General features: G+C 45.0%; 1 protein-coding gene across 3 annotated transcripts in view; it reads right to left on the minus strand.

The window, feature by feature from the left end:
* Positions 1–20995, minus strand: part of LOC147628296 (Aldolase superfamily protein) — a 39060-nt gene that overhangs the window by 3165 nt on the left and 14900 nt on the right. For all 3 annotated transcript variants that reach the window (XM_086813394.1, XM_086813392.1, XM_086813393.1), the window contains 3 exons: positions 509–573; positions 208–277; positions 57–134 (listed from right to left, as the gene is read on the minus strand). In XM_086813394.1, coding sequence (XP_086669520.1) covers positions 57–134; positions 208–277; positions 509–573 — 213 coding nt within the window. The remainder of the gene's footprint in view (positions 1–56; positions 135–207; positions 278–508; positions 574–20995) is intronic.

Genomic DNA, 20995 nt, shown 5'->3' on the forward strand with positions numbered 1-20995 from the left:
ATCAATCATTAGCTAAAAAGTTTGATGCTTGAATTGTGTGTGTGGCATCCATTTACCAGAGCAATGCCAGGGTCCTCTCCATTTTTTATAGCTGCCTCAATCTCCATATCACCAGAATTATTTCTGGCCCAGTCCTGCACCACACCATCAAGCCTAACTTCATCTGGATATTGAAGTTACAGTGTTTCTCTTACAAATGAGGCTCACCCGCAATCGCCCAATGAAAATTTGGATTACAGAAGCACCAGCCTGAGAAGCTGCTGCAGCCTGAGAAAAGCTGTGATACATAACCAAGAGTGTAGTCAGAGTTTGCTCAGAAATTCGACTAGAATCTTGAAACTTGAAATAATATGAATAACTAACCATGAGGTTATGTGATCTTTACTTGCAGATCTCCTAAGTAAAGATCACATTACGACATGCATTTCTTGCATGATTAAATATTTAAGCAACATTCTTCACATGTTTAGCCGTAAAAAATATATGCCAAAATCAAACTTTCAGGTACCTGTACACTAAGGTAACATGTGTCTGGATACCCTCTGCTTCTAGTACTCTTACAGCCTCAATTCCCTGCAAAAATAAATGTGGTCATAAGAAAACCCTGCAATTCTGTTTGGTGCAAAGTGCTAAGAAGGTAAGGATCAGTGTTTACCTGCTCCCCTATGTGAGGTGCCAAGTGCAAGTAAGGCAAGAATCAGTGTTTACCTGCTCCATTTTGTGAGATGCCAAGTGCAAAGAAGGTAAAAGGCAGTGTTCAACAGTTCCCTTCTTTTTACAAGGAAGAGAAGACAAAGTCCAAGCTAAGACACATCCTGGTTACAGTTCGAAAGTACAAAATGCAGAACAGGCCCTGAGGGAGGGGGTTGCTTTTCCCAAGAAAAGATCTATTCATTAGAATGTTTGCTCACGACCCTCCAAGGAGGTAAAATGTGCAAAGTAGAAAAAGGAGGAGGGGGGGGTAGGGGGGCCCTGTCTCCATGGCTGGTCGTTCTCTGAGGAAGGCTACATTGGAGAGGAGGAGGGAGAAGCCAAAATGGTGCTGTAATGCCAAGTTTGAAGTGATGCAGCTGGCCCCTCAGTGAGAAGGCCCCCCGGCTCCAAGTGCAAAAGCAGACTGCCTGGAGCTGCTGCATCCTCTCTGAATCACATGTCCGGAATTCCAATCGCCCCCAAAGAGCGTATGTGGTGTACTTGTACTATGTGCAAGAGGTCTTGGAGAAAAAGGAAAAGAGAGAATAGAGAAGTGCCACCGAACACAACAACGCTAGCACAAACACAATATACACCTAACTCCTCCTGTATATTTATGTACAAGAAAAGGTTACAACTGAATGTTCCTCAAGTACAAAATGATACTCAAACTGATCTCTTGATCTAAACCCCAAACACAATGCACCTGATAGAGCACAATTCTATGCTGACAAAAAGCAGTTAAGAGTCCTGGAAGAAGGCCAATTAAAAATTCTCACGTGATGAGAACCAAAAAAACTTAAAGTAGTCTCCAATGTATTCTATACCTTATTTATCTTGAAAAAGATCAATAAGATTGTGTCTTCCAAATAGAGTACGTGTGCATCCTGCCTTTCATGCCAGTAGACTGAAAGAGGTAATGGGTGCAAGAGACAGCTTGATATCTAACTATCTCCGTATATGTTCTCCATAAGCTGGTTGCTGTTGTTGATTGTAGGGAACGAACCCTTAGAAACAGGTCTGTTTATGAGTGTTGATCAAATGGAGACATCTTGCAGATGAAGACAACACTCAAGAGAATGTTGCTTCACTCCCGAACTTATTTCCAGATTGTCTCCCCGTCTTCCTCTTGTTAGGAGAGGAGAATGTTATATCCAGTGTTAGGAGGGGAGAATGTTATATCCAGTATCTGAACATTGTTAGAATTTATGCATCTCAGTGTTTTGGGGCTGTACCTATTATTTGATATTTTATGCATTTTCTCCTATTTATTTGTCTTGTGAGCAATCGAGCTCACACATGGACTATATAAGGAGTTCCCCCTTTATTCGCTGTTTCATCCACTTCCCTTGCACAAGTTCAACATCTCTTGCTGGCCTATTGCCATTGTAAAGCTTCAAGCTAATATAAAACGTGATTTTGTCCACAAGCTCTCTCTACTCTCTCTCTTGTCTTGTTTATGCTTCCGCCTGTGCATTCTCCAACATGGTATCAGAGTATGGCCTATGGTCCTCGGCGATCCTAACCTCTATTTGATAGAGGTGCTCAAATTGAAGGAGGGTGTTGGAGGCGGCAATTCTCATAGCTACTCTCGGGTTATCGCATGACTAGAAGTTGTGGTGGATTATCCCATATGCAACAGCATGGGAAGTCGAAGAGCCATATATAGGGTGTGGTGGCACCTTGTCATGGATCTGGTTCATCCACAAGGGTTTGTGGGATATTGTTCAGGGCATTGAGAGGAAGCCCGAGCATCCTCAAAACTCTAGGAGGTGGACACAAGATCAGGAGGATGAATTTGCTGCAGAATTACAAGACTGGGAGAACTGAGACTTGAAGGCGCATTCTGTGCTTGTGCGGACCATCACAGAGGAGGTCTCACCGGCAGTGCAAACTCTCACCAATGCTCATCAGGTATGGTCTAAATTGGAGGATCTCTTTGCTCGAGATTCGTCGATGAGGGCAGTTACCTTGCAAGGATAGCTCTACAGTTTGTTATTCCCTAAAGGCAGTTCCATGCAGTCGTTCCTCGTGAAGGCCAAGGTTATCCATGACCAGTTATTGGCTATGGGTGTTGCTTTGTCCTCTTCTCAGCTGGCTGCACTTATCCTCACCAAGCTTCCCCCGGACTATGATGTGATTTCTCAATCTTTGCGGTGCCAAGTCACATCCACTCAGTTGGATTTTGATGATCTTAGCTCCCTACTTTTGGAAGAGGAGTCTGTTCTCGTTTCACAAGGTAAGTTGATGGTGTCAGTCAACAGTTCTGAGTAGGGACTTTCCTCAATTCAGAAGAAAGGTAGGAGTCGCTGTTTCTCTTGCGGGAAAAGAGGACATCTGTCCAAGGATTGTTTGTCCAAGAAGAAGGACAAGACCAAGGACATGACTTCATCTCAGAGAAAAGGCAAAGACACGACACAAGATAGTGAAGATTCTAGTATCACTTCTAGGGCTCCCAGGGCGCTTCCGGCTCAGGAGGTCCCAAATGGTATACTTCTCTAGTACACATGGAGTTTCCCCCCATGTGCTTCTAGCCAGAGGAGACTTATGTGCGGGAGAGGGGGCTGATTACAGCTCCACTTATTGGTGCATGGGGACCGTGATTCGGAGTTCCAAGCATTAGACATCTTGCAAGACATGGTTATCTTTTGTATAGCAGAGATTATGAACTGGATCTGTTCCGAGTTCATTGTTCGAGACTTTTAGGACGTGATGTGTTTTCCGTCCACTGTTGGGGATTATGGGAGCGGTGTGTCCAACAACTCATCATCTATTCTTGGAGTTCATTGCACACTTGTGTGGGAATTCGTGGCCAAGCAAAGTTCCTTGCTGTTCATGGTAGCATTTTGTTTCGAAGAAACAGGTTGGTGGGTGCTCTCTCCGAGGTGATTCCAGTATTCACCGTGCTGGAGGATCCATGGTTGCATCTTCATCGACTTATCCTTATTCCAACTCTTGCACACTATGAGCTGCACAGGAAGGTGTTAGAATTTATGCATCTCAGTGTTTTGGGATTGTACCTATTATTGGATATTTTATGCATTTTCTCCTATTTATTTGTCTTGTGAGCAGTCGGCCAGCTCACACATAAACTATGTAAGGAGTTCCCTCTTTATTCGCTATTTCATCCACTTCCCTTGCACAAGTTCAACATCTCTTGTTGGCCTATTGCCATTGTAAAGCTCAAGGTCACCGCGAAACGTTTCACTGCTGAAACGATTCATTTTGGAATGAAACGTTTCACCACCAGAAGGTGACCAGTGAAACGATGGACCGAAACGATTATATACATAAAATTTGAAGGTTGGACATGGTGCCAAAGAGCTGAAAGTATACGCAGTGCACACCAACAATTCAATAATCAATCAATCATAACCCTAAAATTGGTGGAAGAATTGGACAACCAATTTGGGGGTTTTGCCCAAACCGGAATCAAACCTGAATTTAGGGGTTTTGCCCAAACCCTCGAATTAGTGGAAGAATTGGGCAACCAATTTGGGAATCCAAATTGAAATTTGCTCAAATTGGGCAACCAATTAGGAGATTTTGTCCCAAATTAGACAAAACCCCCAAATTTGGACATCGAATTGAATGCCCATTTCTGAAATTTCGACACATTGAATTGAATGCCCATTTCTGAATGTTGACAAGATGGGCTTATAGCTGTGATTTTTGTATGTTTTTCTCATACTTAATAGAAGTCTCAAAAAAAAAAACCTGCCTACCCTGAAACGTTCTACGTTTCACTCCATGCATGAAAGATTTCACCAACCTTTCGCGTTTCGCGTTTCAGGGGATGTAAAACGCGTTTCGCGGTGACCCTGGTAAAGCTTCAAGCTGATATAAAGGGTGATCTTGTCCACAAGCTCTCTCTGCTCTCTCTCGTCTTGTTTATGCTTCCGCCTGTGCATTCTCCAACAAACATAACAAGACTAGCATGAGGCCAAACAGTTTACTTTGTGTGAACTAGATTATGCACTTTATAGTTGGGGTTGTGGCTCATTGTTGCGGGAGTTCTTCCATGGGACTCAGACCTTGGGAGGGGACCTCTCAAGGGTCATCTCTGGTTACTACTTACCCCACTTAGCACTAGCTAGTCGCACTGAAACGAGACCCAAGCAGGGGTCACCCCTTCCTGGACTCACTTCTCCAATTAGCACTTTAATATACACTCTTAAAAGACAATAGCACAAGACAAAATAGCAATAAAAAAGTAATTAACAACTCTGAGCATAGATAGATGACACCACACTGAGGCCGGAACGGCCGGCCCCCCCCCAAGGATTGATATTATTACTTGGGAGAATTTGTTACAAGTACACGGGCCCAAGGCCAGATTTCCAATAAGCAATGCACAATGAAAAAACAAAGTATCAAACCCAAATATGTTTGTTGATGCCGAGTCTGCAGTTACCAAGGGCTGCCCCGTCCATAGCACCTTCCAGAGTCACACTCCGCGTGCAATCCACCCGTCCCTGGCGCTACGGATCACGCCGTGCCAGTCCTAGCGATGGGGCACCCTCACGGAGTTGACTCGGTGAATGGAAGAGGAGTCCAGACATAGGAGAGCAGGAGAATTCCTCATTCTTCGCGATGAAAATCTTCTGGAGCCACCGTACAGCCAGTAGGAAGAGTGAAACAACCAGGGCCACTTGTAGGGAATGCGTATGACCTAAATCCACGCGGATAACCCCACTGGTCTGACCTGAATCACACGTGGGAGTGAAGAGGGCTCCTGCTAACTGTTTTGAGTACACACGTGAGAGAAAAAGAGTGCTGTCCAGACCTGAATCCACGTGTGGAAGTGAAAAGAGAGAAGCTGTACCATTCAGTCCATGGGAAAAGGGTTCCAAGGGTGCTGTGCGGCCAGAATCAACAGGTAATGATGATATTATACCTGCTGTACCTGCTGTACCTACTGTACGACCAGAATCAGCAAGAAATGAGGATGATATACCTGCTGTACCTGCTGTGTGGTTCAGTCCTCAAACAATGGTTGGAATAGGAGCTGTACGACCTGTTTCATGAGAATATTGAGTGCTCCAGCTGCAGTACAGCCTGTTTTCTCTAAATCCCAGCAAGCAGTTGTGTTTTTCTCCTTCAAAATGCAAGGGAGAGGGGTGGAAGTGAGGCGCCTTCTTCCCATGCAAAGGATTGGGTGTGGTAGGTGGGGTAGGTGGCCAACCCCCACCCCACATGCTATAAAAGGGTGCCCAGGCCAAAAAAGGGTGCCCACACTTATAAAGTGTCCACCTACTTTTAATGAAGTATGAAACCTGTAAGTTATAAGGCTTATAACTTAAAACTCTTATTAAAATAAGGATTTCCCACCTGTTCACATGCCACAAAACCTGTCAGAAGACAAGGCATTCCACGGCTCACGGGAGGGCGTCCCCGACCCCTGAGCTAGACACACATGTCAGGCATGCAAACGAAACCAGTTCACGCGAAAACATTTCAAAGGCAGGCAAACATGAGTGCACAATGCAACATTGTTAAAGGATAATCTCCGTTCATGTACTTGCACAATACTTGACATTTCCGGGCACAAACAGGCCCACCGGAAAATCAATTCCAGGTACACACACAGTGTACAATCCACCCGTCCCTGGCACTACGAATCACGCCGTGCCAGTCCTAGCGGTGGTAATCCAGAAACATACACCGTGTGCAATCCACCCGTCCCTGGCACTACGAATCACGCCGTGCCAGTCCTAGCGATGGAGCACCACTACGGAGTATGCTCATCCAGAGCCCAAAGCTCACACAAGAAGATAAGAGGACCATTAGATAGCTCAATGGTGACATCTCCCCGTCTTCTAAACAGTTGTCCGCAACTGAAAAGCTTCCAAATAGTCATGGAGAAGCTGCGGATAATCTTTGAAGTAGTCCTCATCAACCCACTTAGCATCAATGGGGAGATAGTTCTTGAACTTCACCAAATAGCGTCTCACAAGCTTGCCTGCAGATAGCTTACGCTCTTTATGGAACACAATCTGCTCCGGTTGCAAAATCTCTTCCAACTCATCCACTTTTGGTGGATCCTCAATGATAGGTTCCGGACCCACATACTTTCGTAAGAGGCTAACATGGAAAGCATTATGTATCTTCCAATGGGATGGCAATGCTAAACGAAAAGCAACTTCATTGATCTGCTCAATGACCTTGAAAGGCCCATAATACCTGGATGAGAGCTTGGGAAACATCCCCTCCTTACCAGATCTCTTACGGAGTCTAGCTTTTTCGAATTTCAGCAATACCCAATCATTTACCTTGACATCCAAATGCTTTCTATGCTTGTCTGCAGCCTTCTTATGCTTCTCTTGAGAACGGGCTATGGCTGTCCGAACCTGTGCAAAGGCAACATCCAAGTCCCTGACAAAGTCATCAGCAGCAAAAATCTCATCCTTAGTACGTAGGATGGGAGGCAATACCACTTTGCCATAAACTATCTCAAAGGGAGCCTTCCCAGTAGAAGCATGCACCGTGTTATTGTATGCAAACTCCACAAGTGGCAAATACTTTTCCCACAAAGTCTTTTGATCAGCCACATAGCATTTGAGAAGGTCCAATACGGCTGAATTTGCTGCTTCACTTTGACCATCGGTTTGAGGATGAAAAGCGGATGAAAAATTCAGCTTTGTGCCCATATTGTCAAAAAGTGCTCTCCAGAAGAGACTGGTAGTTCGAGGATCACGGTCACCCACAATAGATTTAGGCATACCATGATGCTTGAATACCTGTGATAAGAAAACTTTTGCCATATGATCTGCCTTGATCGTTTTCTTGACCGGCAAGAAATGAGCTTGCTTGCTAAACCGGTCAACGATAGTCCATATAGCATCATTACCTTGCTGAGTGCGAGGCAAATCCATGATGAAAACCATAGCTATACTCTCCCATGGAATAGGCAATGGTAGAAGCAATCCAGGAGACTTCTGACGATCAAACTTGACCTTTTGGCAAGTGAGGCAAGCACGTACATAAGCCTCAATGTCCTTCCTCATCCCTGGCCAAAAGAAGTAGCGTTCAACCATATGAGTAGTAGGTAGAATACCTCTATGTCCTGCATACGGTGGAGCATGGCATTCTTCCAACACTTTTTGCCTCAAATTTGTGAGCACACAAAGGCAATTATCTTTAAGGAGATACCCATCTTTGATCACATATGATGCATGAGTATGACCAGCCACCAAATCAGCCCATAAATCTGAAAAATCAGCATCTTTATGGTACTTATTTTGCATAGACGACAAGTCTCCATGAGAGGCAATAGAGATAGAAGCTATATACGGCCTTCGAGACAATGCATCGGCCACCACATTCTTCTTTCCCGGTGTATGCACAATCTGAAAATGAAACATAGAGAGGAAATTTGCCATCCGCATATGCTTCTCTGAGAGCTTAGTTTGTGTGAGAAAATACCGTAAGCTTTGGTTGTCGGTCTTCACCATAAACTCTGCACCCAGGAGATAGTGCTTCCATATGGTCAATGCATGAACCACTGCCAATAGCTCCTTCTCATAGATCCCCAAAGAAAGCTCCGTATCACGCAAACGGCGGCTCTCAAATGCCACGGGGTGTCCTTCCTGGTTTAGGACAGCACCTAAACAATCTCCACATGCATCACATTCCACAAAGAATGGCTTGTGCAAGTCAGGAATGATCAACACGGGCCCAGATATGATTGCATCCTTTAGTGAATAGAAAGCTTTGCTTTCCAATGAAGTCCACTGAAAGGGGACTTTCTTCTTTGTCAACTGATGAAGAGGGGCAGCAATCAAAGCAAAATGCCATATGAACCGTCTATAGTATGAGCATAACCCAAGAAAACTACGAACCTCATGCACTGACTTGAGTTCAGGCCAATTCTTGATAGCCTCAATCTTGGCGGGATCCATTCGTATGCCATCTTGAGAAACAATATGCCCAAGATAATGAATTTCGGAGAGGAAGAACTCACTCTTCTTAGCATTGATGTGAAGTCTATGCTTTCGGAGTTCTTCAAAGACTATGGCTAAATGCTTTCTGTGCGCTTCTTCACTCTTGGAATAAACCAAGATGTCATCGAAGAAAACTCCAGTGAAAGATCGATGATCTCTAAAAATCCTGTCCATCATACGGTTAAAAGTGGCAGGAGCATTTGTAAGACCGAAAGGCATAACAAGATACTCATACAAACCAAATGCTGTCCTGAAAGCGGTCTTATGCACATCCTGTGGTACTACCCGTACTTGATGATATCCACTCTTCAAATCAATCTGGTTGAAATATGCCGAGTCATCCAATCTATCCAAAATATCATCAATGCGAGGAATAGGAAACCTATTCTTGATGGTTAGCTTATTTAGAGCCCGATAATCCACACACATACGATAAGAGAGATCCTTCTTCTGCACTAGAAGTACGGGAGAGCAATACGGTGAAGAGCTAGGGCGGATCAAACCTTTTTGCATGAGCTCATTGACTTGCTTCATGATCTCCTCCTGCTGTGAAGCACTCACACGGTATGCCGGCCTATTTGGTGGAGAACTGCCAGGCACAAGGTCTATACGATGATCCTCCGGCCGTGGTGGTGGTAGCTCCCCTGGAAGTGAATCTGTAAAGCAATCCTCATATTGTTTCAAAAATTCCAGCCTATCACATGTGAGAGAATCAAGAGAATGATCAACATGGTCTACTCTATCACGAACAAAAATCATGTACGAGCAAAGACCCTTTCTCATGGCTTTATTTATTTGTATGTGGGATACAATAGGGATAGAATTCCCTTCCACACCGGCATCAATAACATGCTCTTTGCCCCTATGCATAAATGTGATCCGGTTGGTCTTGTAAGCCTTGCGAGGATCAAGACGGAAGTGCCAAGGCTTTCCAAGCAATACATCACACCCATTTAATGGTGCAATGAGGAAGTTCTCATGGTCCAAATATCCCTGAATATGCATGCGAAGCTTGCCAATAAGAGGTGTGACCTTGACTTTCTTGCCAACAAATGCACTTCCGGCCTCAATCTCCGGTCCCATGTCACCCACACTAATGCCCAATGCTGTAGCCATTTCCAATGATATGAAGTTGTCCGTGGCACAATCATCAAACATAAATAATGCGGGTTGATCTTTGAGCTGTCCCCATGCCTTGCATACCATCCTATCCAAAGCATCATGGTATGCCCCCCCTTGTACATCGGGCACCATATGCACATTAACCTTGGTTTCCTTTGCATCCTCTTTGCCTGCTTTCTTTGGGCATTGCCGGACCATGTGATCTTTACTACCACAAGAAAAGCACTTACCGTCACGTATATATTGCACCCTTTGTTCCGGAGTAAGTCCATAGTTAGGCCTTTTGTTGGGACGCTTCTTCTCTGAGGTACTTTCAGCTTTTGGAGCTCCCTTAACTTCATTGGAGTCCCTTTTAGGTGGCTGTCCAACCTTTTGCAGATTTGGGACAGCCTTGTCCTTCCCCTTTTGAGCATGTCCATCTCTATAGTTTTGCTTCAGCTTTTGCTCCAATTGCTCGGTGGCCAAAGCAGCTGAAATGAGCTGTTGTAGAGTGTGGTTTGGGTACAACTCCAAGCCCGATTGGTAAACCGGTTGGAGTCCTGATTCAAACTTTCTCTTGCGTTCCTCGTCATTTACCTGCATAATAGGGGAAACTTCCAGGAGTGTTTTCCAAAACTTGGTTACATAAGCATGAACTGACTCACCTTCATTCTGCTTAACCCAGTCCCACTTCTTGCGGATGTTCTTCTTGGCATTTGGAGGTAAGAATTGGACATAGAATCTAGTTTTGAATTCAGCCCAAGTGTCCACGGGAGTGCCTGAGAGCTTTTCTACAAGCCACCAATGAGCGGCCGTGCCCTTCAAGAACATGCTGGCATGCCTCACCTTGGACTTTTCTGAAAAATCCTCATCACTAAAAGCAATGTCAAACTGGGAAACAAATGACATAGCCTTGGAAGCATCAAACTCACCATGATATGTCTCGAACTTGACGGATTTGTCCCCGGCTTTGAATTCCTTTTGCTTATGAACATGATGCTCATAATCCCCATGCTTCCTCTTGATTCCACGTTCATGTGGATCAGCCCTGGCATCCATAGATGCTCCTGCATACATAGGTGGCATAGGTGGACGTGAACCATGTGCTGTACCTGCATGCATGTGTGTAGCCCCACCACTATCTCTTGCAGCATAAGCATGATCCGGAGAGGGTGTGGAGATGGGAGCATGAAGAAATGGCTCTTCACGGGAGAGTTCAACAGGTAAAGTAGTAGTACGGGGATGTCGGTGCTCTCTAAGCCCATGAGAAACCTGCAAAGATGAAGAATGAGGCTTGTAACGATCATCTCTAGAAGTAATGTTACCTTCATAGGCATGGCTATGCCTCCCATGTAAGGTAGAATCACGTCGGGATGTAATGGAAGGCTCCTCTTTGTGGACAGCAGATTTCAGCTTTGGAGAGGCTATCCCAGGCATGTCCACCAATGGAGATCTCTTTATAACAAGCTCCCCATCCTGGCCCTGCAATACATCACCCTTGTCCACTAAGAATGAAAGAGCTAGCTCACGAGGTTTCAGCCCTGATCCACGAGCCAAAGCTTCAAAGTCTTGAAAGACGGTTGCCTCCTTTTTCTTTGCATCTAGCACTTGTTGAATGTGTGGGTCCTCACGTAGGCTGGCCAATTCCATCTCCCTGGCATGGAGAAGCTCTCGCATACGCTGAATTTCAGCATTCATTGCACTTGGCTCTTGCTCTTGCTCCTGCATTTTCTCCTTGCCACGGGACGGCTGTCCCAACCATACATGATCACGGGCATAAGGCATCCGTCCACTTGCTTGTGTTCCACTGGAGTGCCCCTTTGAATTTGGCACTTCCTTGCTACTTGCTTGGCTAGCCATAATAAGAGTAAAGTCACTAATGGAGAGTGGTCAGGAAGCCTTTGGATCGTCTCCCAATGTAGAAAAAGGAAGATCCGTGCTCTGATACCACTGAAACGAGACCCAAGCAGGGGTCACCCCTTCCTGGACTCACTTCTCCAATTAGCACTTTAATATACACTCTTAAAAGACAATAGCACTAGACAAAATAGCAATAAAAAAGTAATTAACAACTCTGAGCATAGATAGATGACACCACACTGAGGCCGGAACGGCCGGCCCCCCCCCAAGGATTGATATTATTACTTGGGAGAATTTGTTACAAGTACACGGGCCCAAGGCCAGATTTCCAATAAGCAATGCACAATGAAAAAACAAAGTATCAAACCCAAATATGTTTGTTGATGCCGAGTCTGCAGTCACCAAGGGCTGCCCCGTCCATAGCACCTTCCAGAGTCACACTCCGCGTGCAATCCACCCGTTCCCTGGCGCTACGGATCACGCCGTGCCAGTCCTAGCGATGGGGCACCCTCACGGAGTTGACTCGGTGAATGGAAGAGGAGTCCAGACATAGGAGAGTAGGAGAATTCCTCATTCTTCGCGATGAAAATCTTCTGGAGCCACCGTACAGCCAGTAGGAAGAGTGAAACAACCAGGGCCACTTGTAGGGAATGCGTATGACCTAAATCCACGCGGATAACCCCACTGGTCTGACCTGAATCACACGTGGGAGTGAAGAGGGCTCCTGCTAACTGTTTTGAGTACACACGTGAGAGAAAAAGAGTGCTGTCCAGACCTGAATCCACGTGTGGAAGTGAAAAGAGAGAAGCTGTACCATTTAGTCCATGGGAAAAGGGTTCCAAGGATGCTGTACGGCCAGAATCAACAGGTAATGATGATATTGTACCTGCTGTACCTACTGTACGACCAGAATCAGCAAGAAATGAGGAAGATATACCTGCTGTACCTGCTGTGTGGTTCAGTCCTCAAACAATGGTTGGAATAGGAGCTGTACGACCTGTTTCATGAGAATATTGAGTGCTCCAGCTGCAGTACAGCCTGTTTTCTCTAAATCCCAGCAAGCAGTTGTGTTTTTCTCCTTCAAAATGCAAGGGAGAGGGCTGGAAGTGAGGCGCCTTCTTCCCATGCAAAGGATTGGGTGTGGTAGGTGGGGTAGGTGGCCAACCCCCACCCCACATGCTATAAAAGGGTGCCCAGGCCAAAAAAGGGTGCCCACACTTATAAAGTGTCCACCTACTTTTAATGAAGTATGAAACCTGTAAGTTATAAGGCTTATAACTTAAAACTCTTATTAAAATAAGGATTTCCCACCTGTTCACACGCCACAAAACCTGTCAGAAGACAAGGCATTCCACGGCTCACGGGAGGGCGTCCCCGACCCCTGAGCTAGACACACATGTCAAGCATGCAAACGAAACCAGTTCACGCGAAAACATTTCAAAGGCAGGCAAACATGAGTGCACAATGCAACATTGTTAAAGGATAATCTCCGTTCATGTACTTGCACAATACTTGACATTTCCGGGCACAAACAGGCCCACCGGAAAATCAATTCCAGGTACACACACAGTGTACAATCCACCCGTCCCCTGGCACTACGAATCACGCCGTGCCAGCGGTGGTAATCCAGAAACATACACCGTGTGCAATCCACCCGTCCCTGGCACTACGAATCACGCCGTGCCAGTCCTAGCGATGGAGCACCACTACGGAGTATGCTCATCCAGAGCCCAAAGCTCACACAAGAAGATAAAAGAGGACCATTAGATAGCTCAATGGTGACACGCACTAGTGACAATTGTTAGGACTGGGAGTGCATGTCTTGAGGGTGAGAACTAGGCCAGGATTGTGTGGTCTCTAGCCTAAGGGTTGCTTCCCGTTGTATTCGGTTTGAAGCCCGCGGTTGGGTGGTAAGTGCTAGCTGAAGTTTGAACCCATCTATTGTCCTCTTGGTTATGTTAATAAATGCAGCTCGACTTCTCATGATCTACTCGTCTTGGAAAATCAGGAGGTTTACCTTTAAATTGGACCCTCCACTCCCCTCAATCATCATCTCTTAGATATTGAACTACAAAGCAATGATCAGCCTTCTCCAACACAAATCCAGCCCAAGAGTGTCCAGATCTACAAGAGTAGAGCCAACTCTTGCAGTGCCCAGCACATAGCCCGCCTAAGCACAGAAGCAACCTGGGTGAGCACAATCAAAGCCTCCCATCCATAGTCATAGGAAACGGCCGTTTCAGTCCCTAGAAACGTGTTTCTCCGTTTCAAGACCCCATCCGTTTCCATGGCCTTTTCTCATTTCCCAGGAAGAGGGGAAAGGGCCAAAGGGGGGTAGTCTAACGAACGCAAAGAGGGTGCGGGAGGGGGGGGGGAGAGAGAGAGAGAGAGAGAGAGAGAGAAGAAAGAAAGAAAGCTGTATTAACGTCTACTAGAGGCCGAACTCGACCTATGAGACAAATCAATGTACAACTGTCAATGTCTTCTGGATGTCAAGAAAAAAAAGGACAAAATGAACATGAAATAAACTATGAAAGTATTGAGCTAATGGGGGGGTGTGAGTGGAGCACTACTGCTAGAGGCTCAGTATGCAACCTATATGCATAGGGTATACAAGAATGCAATGCAGATCTGTCTAGCTCCAACCAATACCATAATGGGGGTGTAATATGTGATACATAGGCGATGGCGAGGCAAAAATACCTCGGAGCATGATCTCCGGGTGTGAGTGTAAGTGAGCTAGCCGCTCCTGGATATGGTGATGATGTCGAGCCCGTATCTCTGTGATCTCCCTCTGATGTAGTCTAGGAGTCTGGTAGCCTAGTGCTCTTGGTCTCCGTCTGGCTCAGAGGTCCGCAGCGCGCTGAAGTGTAACCCCCTCCTGTGTCAGGGTAGGCATTGGGATAGATCTCTGGAAGAAATCAGTGAGCTGGAGCCGTCGCCCACCTCTCCCTGTGGTATGAGTCCGTATCAGTGTCTCCCTGTTGCGCTCTGTCTCTAGCAAGAACGGGCCAAATCTGCGCTGGTCTGTAGACTCCATGATCTGGCGGAGTGAGGGATGTCCACTCAAGATAGTGGTGTATCTCTCTCTAATGAAACTATATGCTCTGCATCTGCATACATAATGTTCCTCACTCTCTCTCAACCTCCTCCTGGCATAGTCTACATATCCTCTCTGCTCTGGGGATACATTGTCACCAGCCTGGACATTTCCCAGTATGAAAGGGGTCTGGTGGACTCCAAGATGTCTAAATATTTAGAAAGTACAAGCTTTGGGAATGGGAGATTATCCTAGAATACAAAGGACCGCACTCCTAAAATTTAGGAGAGTTGCTATTTTTGGCCCGACTTCGATGGAAATTCTGTTGGGGTCATTACATTTGGAATTGAGCAGATACCAAGAGTTGGCAAAGTGCCTATGACAGAATGTCTCCTAGTTGGGATATTTTTAGAGGTAAAGATTATGGAAGGACCCATCTTTTAGATTGGGACATGTGGCAAGAAAGTGGACCAAAGTGACACAAGTGGCTTGACACTTGTTAGAAAATGGATCAAAGTGAGACAAGTGGCCTCACACTTGTCACTTCAGCTATTGTGTGGCTCTCCACTTGTCATTGTAGCCTTCTCTTGCCATTTTAGCTCATGGGAGGCCCAAATCTATAAATTGGAGCCCTCTCTCTTCATTAATCGAGGCTCTCTTGCTGCACACTAGCCTCTACCACCGTTACAGGCTGCCCTAATGATGGCTACTCTCTCTCTCTCTTACTTGAAGGCCGCCCATGAAGAATACCGGCTGTTGGGGACTATTTTGGAGGCTTCCATTGCGAAGAAATACTAAAGGCAAAGGTATTTAATCATTTATTATGATTTCTAGCCATTGTACTTGTTGTACCTACCCTTGTACCTATTGTACTAGTCATTGTACATGCTGTACCAGCATTTGTACTTGTTGTACCAGCCACTCTACTTGCTGTACCAACCACTCTACTTGCTGTACCAACCACTGTACCCGTTGTACCAACCATTGTACCTACTGTACCGGCTGAATGGAGAGTTGTACTTGCTGCTGTACCAGCTCTTTGAAGACCCGTGGTTTTTGGGAAAGAATCAGTACCCACACGGAGGTATATGGATTATATTGTTGGCTCGAAATTTCTACAGCCTATGTTCCGGCTCAGTTGCCTTGTGTTGGGCTGTGTTATGGCATTTGTATATGGATAATCCGGCATCTCCCGTGGGGAGAGTAAGGCCCTCAAAGCTTGTACATGATATTATTCTCCTTGGGTAATAAAATACTCCAAGCTCCATTTTCAGCATTTGTGGATGTTTTGTCCATCTTTTATGTTTTATACAAAGTGATGATGGATATGTGTTAAGGCTTTGGCCATGTTTAAATGTTTTAATATGCATTGATGGTATCAACAAGTGTGTCAAAGGCCCTAGTCCCCCGGGCGGCGCCGCGAGTTACATTGGTATCAAAGCATAGGCTTTCTTGGAAGCGGAGGCTTCCTTCTATCAATAAGGAAGAGAGAAGATCTCAAGTGGGGACCACACTTACCATCATTGCTATTAAGCATGGCCAGCCACTTCAGAGCCTATGAAGCAAGAGCATGAGCAATAGACAGCTTGGTCTAAGTGTCATGTGCACAGTGTGTATCTACTGTGTGCTACACGCACGCAAGACTAGTTTTGAAGGTTAGTTATTGGGATATAGAGATTCTCGCGAGTTTGTGAGAGCTCTATGGTCTTGGAGCCTGGATCTAGTGCAGACGTGCACCTGCTTTACGCAGCCGAGGCCCGCGAGGGCAGTTTCGTGGCGGTATGGGACGTCGTGAGAAGGAGATTGGTCGGTACGTCAACCTAGTTAGCTCAGCTCGTGGCTCGGTGGGAACAGCCAAGACTGTGGGCTTGCCCACGGCTGTCATGGTTGGGAGGTGAGTCAGGCCTGCACCCCCTTGTTGTTTGTTTGTTCGTTTGTTTGCAGGATTCGAGTTTCGAACCAAGATCGATCACGAGGGGATCCGTGGAGATTTGACAGGTAAGTCAATTACTGTACTTTCTCGCCCTAGTACTTGTTCTGATTGTCTGTTCAATTCTAAGGTATTTGGCTTGCATGATCTTCTCCGAGTTTATGGAGAAGTGAATGGCCATAAAATTCACATTCTTTTAGACCCTGGCAGTTCGCATAATTTTGTTAACTACAAACTTGTGCAGAAATTGAGTCTTGATACGACACTCAGCGATCATACCTATGAGGTACGTCTACTTGCGGGAAGGCAAGTTTGGGATCGCAAGGTGGAGATGCTTCCAATCCAAATTCAGGACTACAAAGACACTCTGGAATGCAATTTTGGAAAATGTAGACTTGTTATTAGGGATTGAGTGGTTTAAGACTCTTGAAGTCCAGATAGATTGGTCTAGTCATTTTTTCTTTTCAGCATAGGGACACCAAGTATAGTATTTTAGGTGATTGTATTCATCCCTCTCAAGGACCTCTTGTAAATACAATTGATTTTGGAAATATAATGGATTCTTCTTTGTATACCGCTTTCCATTGTGTATTGATTCCACTTTCTTCTTTTCTCATCCCTTCCATGGATGTAAATGAATTGAGTGTGTTTGAAAGCAAAGAATTACAGAAGATACTTGATTCATTTCAAGATGTATTTCCTAAGGAACTGCCATCGGGTTTACCACCTGAACGGGCAGTAGATCATCGTATTGACTTGATCCCTGGTGCTCATCCTGTTAGTATTCCACCTTACAGGATGAGCCAAGCTGAGGAAGATGAGTTGGCTAAACAACTCGAAGATTATTTGAGGATGAGCCACATCCGTCCAAGTAAATCACCTTGGGGTGCACCTGTGTTGCTTAGGAGAAAGAAGGACAACACCTGGAGAATGTGTATAGATTACAAGAGATTGAACAAGCTGACCATTAAGAACCGTTATCCTCTCTCTAGATCAGATGACCTGATTGACCGGTTAGCAGGAGCGAAATATTTCACGAAGATAGATTTACGTACTGGCTATCACCAGATACGTATTCATGAAAGGCATGTCGAAAGAACCGCCTTTCGGACTAGGTATGGCCATTACGAGTTTCTCGTATTATCTTTTGGATTAACCAATGCTCCAGCCACTTTCCAGCAAATGATGAACGATCTTTTTCGTGAACATTTGGGAAAATTTGTGGTGGTGTTCCTGGATGATATTTTGATTTATAGTCGTACTCTTGAGGATCATGTCAGACACCTCACGATTGTCTTATCTATTTTAAGACAGAATCGACTATATGCTAAGTTAAGTAAATGTGAGTTCTTTATGACTGACATCATTTACTTGGGACACAAGATCACTCGTCGAGATGGATTGGGCATTGACTATGACCGAGTTCAGAAGGTTCTGGACTGGCCTATACCGCGAACAGTGAAACAACTTCGTTCTTTTCTCGGTTTTGTAGTTTTTCTTCGGAAATCTGTACGGGAGTACTCTCAGCTCACACTACCGATGACCGACTTATTGAAAGGTCGTGGACGTAAGTCAAATCAGCCTATGACTTGGAATAACGATTTGGATATGGCCTTCAGACTTTAGAAAGATAAAGTCAAGGAAGCACCTATCTTAGCATTGCCTGATTCTAGTCAGCCTTATGTTCTTGAAACTGATGCCAGTGACTATGCTATTGGGGCTGCTTTATTTCAAGATGGTAGACCGGTTGCTTTTGAAAGTAAAAAGCTAGACAACACTCAATCTCGTTGGCCAACCCTTGAGAAGGAGCTTTATGCTGTGATTCATACTCTCAAGGTTTGGAGACATTATTAATATGGCTCCAAGTTTGTGGTATTGATTGATCATCAATCAATCAAGTATGTGTGTGATGCAGATGATTTGAGAGGAAGGAAAGCTCTTGGGCAGAGTTAATGCAAGATTTTGATTTTGAGATCCGTTATCGGAAAGGGTCCATGAATAGTATTGCAGATGCGCTTAGTCGGATTAGAGAGGTGAATACTTTGTCGTTCACCGAGATTTCTACTGACTTATTTCAGTCATTGAGAGGACTTTGCAGGACTGATAGTTATTTTGGTCCATTTTGGCAGAAGATCCAAGACGGGAGCTCATTGATTGACCAAGACTCGATGACTGAGCAGTCTACCATTCAGGCTGCAGGAGGCCAGTGGATGATTCGGAATGGTTTACTATTCCGTAATGGCAAAATTTGTGTACCACAGATCCCGGACATTAGGTCCAAGATTCTTAAGGAGTGTCACGACACCCCTTCTGCTAGACACCCTGGGATACACAGGACACTATCATTAGTGAAATACACTTTTTATTGGCCGAAGATGAAAGGGTATGTAAAAGATTATGTTCTCAAGTGTCAAATTTGTCAGGCAAATAAAGCTGAACGCTTTAGACAGGATGGGTTGTTGCATCCTTTGCAAATCCCAGGTAATAAATGGAAAAGTATTTCCATGGATTTTATTACCGGATTGCCAAGAACACATCAAGGCCACGATTCTATTTGGGTTGTGGTAGATCGCTTGACAAAAATGGCTAGATTTTCACCAACCCAGAAGACTATTACAGCTACGCAATTAGCACGGCAGTTTATCGAGCAATTGTTTAGACTGTACGGGTTACCGCAGGACATAGTCAGTGATAGGGACTCTAAGTTTACGAGTGATTTTTGGAAACTTGTTTTTGAGAAGTTGGAAACAACTTTGAATTTGAGTTCCTCTGATCATCCTCAATCTGATGGCCAGACTAAAAGAGTGAATCAAATTTTGGAGGATATGCTTCGAGCATATGTATCCAAAAGACAGAGTTCATGGGAGGATTATCTTCCTATGTTAGAATTTGCATATAACAGTACTAAGCATACGAGTACAAGATTTAGTCCTTTCATGCTTATGTATGGTTTTCAACCTAGATCACCTGTTACAGTAGGATTCTCAGGACTTCAGCATGATGCAACGCGTAATTTTTTGCAAGATATGCAGGAAATGTTACAAGTTGCAAAGGAATCTATTAGAAGTGCTCAAGACCGAGACAGGTTTTATTCTAATAGACATCGTTCACCGAGAGAGTTCTCTGAAGGAACGATGGTGTATTTGCGAGTTCCGAAAGATTCCGAGACTTTACGGACAGGTAGATCTCCGAAATTATCCCCTAGATACTGTGGACCATTTCGTGTTACACGACGGATTGGTTCAGTTGCATATGAATTGGATTTGCCTTCTCATATGAAAGTTCATCATGTATTTCATGTCAGTACACTTAAGGAAGTACTGGGTGGAGCAGATCAGTTAGTTACTCCTCAAGAGATTATAGATGTCGAGGACATGACATTTGTTCCGCACGAACCTGAAAAGATTCTTGGATTTCGTGAACGAAGATTGCGTAATACGCTTATCACAGAATACAAGATCAAGTGGAAGGATCGTGTTGAGGAGGACGCTACATGGGAGACATTGACTACTCTTCAGAGAGATTACCCTGGCTTTTTAGTGAGCTCAGGAGTGAGCTCTTAGAGGAAGGGGAGTATGTCATGTGCACAGTGTGTATCTACCGTGTGCTACACGCACGCAAGACTAGTTTCGAGGCTTGGGGAAGCTTGGAACTAGGCAAGTTGATTGACGAGCTGAGTTAGGGAAATACTAACGGACGGGCACCCAAGTATGGACGGGCGGGCGCCCAAGTGTGGACGCACGATGACCGGCCAAGAGCCTATAAAAGGGTGGCCAAGGTTAGTTATTGGGATTTAGAGATTCTCGCGAGTTTGTGAGAGCTCTGTGGTCTTGGAGCCTGGATCTAGTGCAGACGTGCACCTGCTTTACATAGCCGAGGCCGACAGCAATCTCGAGGCCCGCGAGGGCAGTTTCGTGGCGGTATGGGACGTCGCGAGGAGGAGATTGGTCGATACGTCAACCTAGTTAGCTCAGCTCGTGGCTCGGTGGGGACAGCCAAGACTGTGGGCTTGCCCACGGCTGTCATGGTTGGGAGGTGAGTCAGGCCTGCACCCCCTTGTTGTTTGTTTGTTCATTTGTTTGCAGGATTCGAGTTTCGAACCAAGATCGATCACGAGGGGATCCGTGGGGATTTGACACTAAGGATTTATGAATTCACAAAATTTATCTTGGAAGTATGGAGTTGGCTTTATGTGCACACGTTTAGCACTCTTTCCATATGGATATTGTGGATTATATTATCAAGCTTACGGGCAAGCTATATGGAGATATATCTCAGGATATCTTAAGGATATGGTGACGAGATATTTCTTTTGGCTTCATGACCAACCTGACAAAGAAAAGCTAACTATACTTTGAGTTTGCGAAGTTGGTGATTTTGTTATTTACTATGAAGTATTTTTAATGTTCACTAACCCTTGTATAGCCA

The sequence above is a fragment of the Cibotium barometz genome, chromosome 19, assembly GCF_041138505.1.
Source record: "Cibotium barometz isolate CiBa-2024 chromosome 19, ASM4113850v1, whole genome shotgun sequence".
Classification (NCBI taxonomy): Eukaryota; Viridiplantae; Streptophyta; class Polypodiopsida; order Cyatheales; family Cibotiaceae; genus Cibotium; species Cibotium barometz.